This window comes from Chrysemys picta, chromosome 16 (genome assembly GCF_011386835.1).
Source record: "Chrysemys picta bellii isolate R12L10 chromosome 16, ASM1138683v2, whole genome shotgun sequence".
NCBI classification, from domain to species: Eukaryota; Metazoa; Chordata; order Testudines; family Emydidae; genus Chrysemys; species Chrysemys picta.
This window is the reverse complement of record NC_088806.1, coordinates 8,677,246-8,683,379: the sequence shown is the minus strand read 5'-3', so window position 1 is coordinate 8,683,379 and position 6,134 is coordinate 8,677,246. Positions and strand designations below refer to the sequence as shown.

Here is a 6,134-nt window from a genome sequence, read left to right as displayed (position 1 = left end):
TATGAAGGTTAAGAAAGCCAAAAGACTGTGGTTTACCATGGCTGCCTGCAAGCCGAATTCTGTTGCCTAGCACTGCGTGAACGATCTCTCACACCAAACCGGAAGGCCTTCAATATAAGAGGAAAAATGCGACCTTGTAACGAAAGCACATGTGCTGTGTAATGTGAATAGCAAAATTTAACGTGAAAAAGTGTACCCACTGTTCTCTAAAATGTGTCTTTTTTAACCACCTCTCCCTTCTCCTCCACCAGCTGCAAATGTTTCTCCTTCGCAGAGGCTTGTGACGATTAGAAGGAGAAAATGGTGGACTCGGGATGATATGTTCTCGGAGCTCCTGCTGTCCTTCTACACTGACAGAGTACAGCAGAATCTGTGGAGGCAGACAATGTCAGAGTGCAGGAAAGCACAATATGAACGCGAGGAGAGGTGGTGGGCTGAATGGCAGGCTGAGGAGAGTGAGTGGCGGGCTGAAGAGGATAAGTGGCGTCAGCTTGCTGACAGAAGGCAAGAGTTGATATGCTCCAGCATATGGTTGAGCTGCAGGAAAGGCAGCAGGAGCACAGACCGCCGCTACAGTCCCTGTGTAACCAACAGCCCTCCTCCCCAAGTTCCATAGCCTCCTCACCCAGACACCCAAGATCGCGGTGCGGGGGCCTCCTGCCACCCAGCCATTCCACCCCAGAAGATTGCCCAAGCAACAGAAGGATGGCCTTCAATAAGTTTCAAAGTTTTAAAGTGCAGTGTGGCCTTGTCCTTCTCTCCTCACCCATTTAACCCTGTGCTTCCATCATCCCCCACCCCTCCCGGGCTACCTTGGAAGTTATCCCCCTATTTGTGTGATGAATTAATAAACAATGCATGAATGTGAAGTAACAATGACTTTATTGCCTCTGCAAGCAGTGATCCAAGGGAGAGGGGAGGGTGGCTAGCTTACTCGGAAGTAGAGTGAACCGGAGGGGGGCGCAGTTTCATCAAGGAGAAACAAACAGAAGTTTCAGACTTTAGCCTGACCAGTCATGAAACTGGTTTTCAAAGCTTCTATGATGTGCACCGTGCCCTGCTGTACTCCTCTAACTGCCCTGGTCTCTGGCTGCGCGTAATCAGTGGCCAGGCGATTTGCCTCAACCTCCCACCCCACCATAAATGTCTCCCCCTTACTCTCACAGATATTGTGGAGCGCACAGCAAGGAGCAATAACAATTGGAATATTGGCTTCGCTGAGGTCTATCCGAGTCAGTAAACTGCGCTAACGCACTTTTAAATGTCCAAATGCACATTCTACCATCATTCGGCACTTCCTCAGCCTATAGTTGAACAGGTCCTGAATCCTGTCCAGGCTGCCTGTGTACGGCTTCATGAGCCATGGCATTAAGGGGTAGGCTGGGTCCCCAAGGATAACGATAGGCATTTCAACATCCCCAATGGTTATTTTCGGGTCTGGGAAGTAAGTCCCTTCCTCCAGCTTTTGAAACAGACCAAAGTTCCTGAAGATGCGAGTGGACCTTGTCATTACCTACAAGGTTGTAATGCTCAAGACCTATCTTTTGGATGCGGGGAATTTCCTCATCCATGTATATTCCCCTGCTCCACGAGTATTGCTGAGACTGAACATGATGGCCTTCCACTTGTGGGGCAATAGGATGTCCCTACCTAGTCAGGGGAAGTGTGACTTTTCTGCCATATTAGAGGGGGGGTTGGGCCTGGTGGGATTTGAAGTCTTTTACAACTCTACTTTTTTATTTTTCAGTTTTCAGTGGGTGGCTGAGCTGGAGGGGAATGGCGGGGCAATCACAAAGAACACAAATGACTCTTCGGATATGGCCATATTTTTTTGATCCCACTGGGTGCAGCACCGGGTATGGGATGGCTGATGATGACGGAAGGGGGAGAAGATTAGGAAGCCCACCCCCTCTAATGTTCTTCTACTCCCACCTTACATCCTACAGGATTTTCAGTGGATGGCTAGGTGGAAGGTGCTTACAGCATGGCTTCATCCTCATCATTGGCCGCCCTAACCGCAGTGGTGGCCACAGCAGTGAGGCCCCCGCTTTGGCTCAGTCTGAACAGAGGTCAATGTACCACTGGGTGAGACAGACAAATTTTAGGGAACTTCCTCTGAAGGTAGCAACTGTCCCCAGAACTTACTGACAGGAGGTTTAAAGTATTTGCAAATGTGCATGTCTGGCATGTGCAGAGCAAAGTCTGCTCTGGGGCATTGTGTCAGGCTCTGGCACTGCTTGAGACAATGGACTACCTTCAGCCACCATGTAACCCAGGATCTAAGGCAGGAATGGGATGAGCAAGCAAGTCAAGCTGAGCAAGGCAGGCAAATAATTATCTTGCCTTCATTGGTGCTCACAATGATGCCCTTTCTGTGTGCCATAGCTGACAAAAACATCCCAGACAGAGAGGCAGCAGGCTAAAAAAGTGCTTTCCAGGTGCTGAAGTACCTCAGTTGGGAGAGTGTTAGACTGAAGATCTAGAGGTTCAATCCCAGAATTTGGTATATTCTTTGGTCCCTTTGTGTGCAGCGGTGGGATGTTTTCTAGAATCACAACAGTGATTTTACCTGCCATGAGTCCCTCATTTCAGGCTCCCAAGCAAGAAAAGACAGCATGGACTTCTGCACTGAGTTGACCCACCTGACCTTTCTTTCTTCTCTTGGACTTTCTCAGCAATGAGTAGAAAAAGAAGCTCTCCTTCAAGCTGGTATCACAAGGGCGACATAAGGATAACTTCCTGAGTGCTGGCTCCAGTCATTTGCTCTACCAGCTGACCTATCGAAGGGCTGCCACCATTTTCTCCAAGTTCGCCCATCAGTGTGTTCAGAATGGAGAGCGGTAACTAGTGGTGTTCCCCAATGGTCAGTCCTAGGACCAATCCTATTCAACTTATTCATAAATGATCTGGAGAAAGGGGTAAACAGTGAGGTGGCAAAGTTTGCAGAGGATACTAAACTGCTCAACGTAGTTAAGACCAATGCAGACTGAGATCTCACAAAACTAAGAGATTGGGCAACAAAATGGCAAATGAAATTTAATGTGGATAACTGTCAAGTAATGCACATTGGAAAAGATAACCCCAACTATACATACAATATGATGGGGGCTAATTTAGCTACAACAAATCAGGAAAGAGATCTTGGAGTCATCATGGATAGTTCTGTGAAGATGACCACGCAATGTGCAGCGGCAGTTAAAAAAGCAATCAGGATGTTAGGAATCATTAAAAAAAGGATAGAGAATAAGATGGAGAATATATTATTGCCCTTATATAAATCCATGATACACCCACATGTTGAATACTGCATACAGGTGTGGTCTCCTCATTTCAAAAAAGATATGCTGGCATTAGAAAAGGTTCAGAGAAGAGCAACTAAAATGATTAGGTATTTGGAACAGGTCCCATATGAGGAGAGATTAAAGAGACTAGGACTTTTCAGCTTGGAAAAGAGAAGACTAAGGAGTGATATGATAAAGATATATAAAATATTGAGTGGTGTGGAGAAAGTGAATAAGGAAATGTTATTTACTTGTTCCCATAATATAAGAACTAGGGGCCACCAAATGAAATTAATGGGCAACAGGTTTAAAAAAAAAAAAAAGGAGGTTCTTTTTCACACTGCACACAGTCAACATGTCCAACTCCTTGCCTGAGGAGGTTGTGAAGCCTTCGACTAAAACAGGGTTTAAAAGAGAACTAGATAAATTAATAGGTTTTGGAGTGGTAGCCGTGTTAGTCTGTATCAGCCAAAAGAATGAGGAGTACTTGTGGCACTTTAGAAACTAACAAATTTATTTGAGAAACAATTCTGACATCATAATCAAAAAGCCTGACAAAGGAGGTGCTGTCGTCATCATGAATAGGTCGGAATATGAACAAGATGCTGCTAGGCAGGTCTCTAACACTATATTCTACAAGCCATTACCCTGTGATCACACTGAGGGTTAGGAAAAGAAACTGCAACATCTGCTCAAGGAACTCCCTGAAAAAGCACAAGAACAAATCTGCCCAGACACACCCCTAGAACCTTGACCAGGGGTATTCTATCTGCTACCCAAGATCCATAAACCTGGAAATCCTGGATGCCCATCATCTCAGGCATTGGCACCCTGACAGCAGAATTGTCTGGCTATGTTGACTCCCTCCTCAGACCCTACACTACCAGGACTCCTAGCTATCTTCGAGACACCACTGACTTCCTGAGGAAACTACAATCCATTGGTGATCTTCCAGAAAACACCATCCTGGCCACTATGGATGTAGAAGCCTCTACACCAATATTCCACACAAAGATAGACTACAAGCCATGAAAAACAGTATCCCCGATAATGTCACAGCAAACCCGGTGGCTGAACTTTATGACTTTGTCCTCACCCATAAGTATTTCACATTAGGGGACAATGTATACTTTCAAGTCAGCAGCACTGCTATGGGTACTCGCATGGCCCCAGAGTATGTCAACATTTTTATGGCTGACTTAGAACAACGCTTCTTCAGCTTTGTCGCCTAATGCCCCATCTCTACTTGCGCCACACTGATGACGTCTTCATCATCTTGACGCATGGAAAAGAAGCCCTTGAGGAATTCCATCATGATTTTAACAATTTCCATCCCACTATCAACCTCAGCCTGGACCAGTCTACACAAGAGATCCACTTCTTGGACACTACAGTGCTAATAAGCGATGGTCACATAAACACCACCGTATACTGGAAACCTACTGACCGCTATACTTACCTACATGCTGCCAGATTTCATCCAGACCACACCAGATGATCCATTGTCTACAACCAAGTTCTAAGATACAAGCGCATTTGCTCCAACCCCTCAGACAGAGACAGACACCTACAACATTTCTATCAAGCGTTCTTACAACTACAGTACCCACCTGCTGAAGTGAAGAAACAGATTGACAGAGCCAGAAGAGTACCCAGAAGTCACCTACTACAGGACAGGCCCAAAAAAGAAAGTAACAGAATGCCACTAACCATCACCTTCAGCCCCCAACTAAAACCTCTCCAGCGCATCATCAATGACATACAACCTATCCTGAAGGACGATCCCTCCCTCTCACAGATCTTGGGAGACAGACCAGTCCTTGCTTTCAGACAGTCCCCCAATCTGAAGCAAATACTTGCCAGCAACCACACACCACACAACAAAAACACTAACCCAGGAACCTATCCTTGCAACAAAGCCCGTTGCCAACTCTGTCCACATATCTATTCAGGGGATACCATCATAGGACCTAATCACATCAGCCACACTATCAGAGGCTCATTCACCTGCACATCTGCCAATGTGATATATGCCATCATATGCCAGCAATGCCCCTCTGCCATGTACATTGGCCAAACCGGACCGTCTCTACATAAAAGAATAAATGGACACAAATCAGACGTCAAGAATTATAACATTCAAAAACCATACGGAGAACACTGCAATCTCCCTGGTCACTCGATTACAGACCTAAAAGTTGCAATATTACAACAACAAAAAACTTCAGAAACAGACTCCAACGAGAGACTGCTGAATTGGACTTAATTTGCAAACTGGACACCATTAAATTAGGCCTGAATAAAGTCTGGGAGTGGATAGGTCATTGCACAAAGTAAAAGTATTTCCCCATGTTTATTTTCCCCCCTACTCTTACTCATACCTTCTTGTCAACTGTTGGAAATGGGCCATGCAGATTATCACTACAAAAGGTTTTTTTCTCCTGCTGATAATAGCTCATCTTAACTAATCACTCTCATTATAGTTTGAGAACCCCTGTTATAGTGTGTATGGCTACACCCATTTTTTCATGTTCTCTCTCTCTCTCTATATATATATATAGATCTTCCTACTGTATTTTCCACTGCATGCATCCGATGGAATGGGTTTTAGCCCAGGAAAGCTTATGCTCAAATAAATTTGTTAGTCTCTAAGGTGCCACAAGTACTCCTCGTTCTTTTTGCAGTTAAATTAATGGAAGTTATGTCTATTAATGGCTATTAGCCAGGATGGGTAAGGAATGGTATCCCTAGCCTCTCTTTGTCAGAGGGTGAAGATGGATGGCAGGAGAGAGATCACTTGATCATTACCTGTTAAGTTCACTCCCTCTGGGGCACCTGGCATTGGCCACTGTT

The 6,134-nt window shown here is 45.3% G+C and overlaps 2 protein-coding genes and 1 long non-coding RNA gene across 12 annotated transcripts in view; 1 reads left to right on the top strand and 2 right to left on the bottom strand.

The window, feature by feature from the left end:
- Positions 1 to 5,937, top strand: part of LOC122172788 (zinc finger protein OZF-like) — a 54,951-nt gene extending 49,014 nt beyond the window's left edge. For 7 of the 8 annotated variants that reach the window (XR_010593150.1, XR_010593149.1, XR_010593148.1 and 4 more), the window contains one exon: positions 252 to 869. Coding sequence is in view for 2 of the 8 variants with exons in the window: in XM_065569774.1 (XP_065425846.1) it covers positions 252 to 616 (365 nt within the window). In the remaining 6 variants the exon portion in view is untranslated. Of the gene's footprint in view, positions 1 to 251 lie in introns of all 8 variants that reach the window. The other variant, XR_010593152.1, reaches the window with a different exon arrangement.
- The window catches only part of LOC135975998 (uncharacterized), a 268,614-nt gene that overhangs the window by 9,379 nt on the left and 253,101 nt on the right, over positions 1 to 6,134 (bottom strand). The gene's annotated exons all lie outside the window — the stretch shown is intronic.
- Positions 1 to 6,134, bottom strand: part of LOC101953896 (zinc finger protein RFP-like) — a 55,870-nt gene that overhangs the window by 9,379 nt on the left and 40,357 nt on the right. For all 3 annotated transcript variants that reach the window (XM_065570158.1, XM_065570156.1, XM_065570159.1), the window contains exons 9-10: positions 201 to 370; positions 37 to 107 (exon numbers count right to left, since the gene is read on the bottom strand). The gene's annotated coding sequence lies outside the window, so the exon portion shown is untranslated. The remainder of the gene's footprint in view (positions 1 to 36; positions 108 to 200; positions 371 to 6,134) is intronic.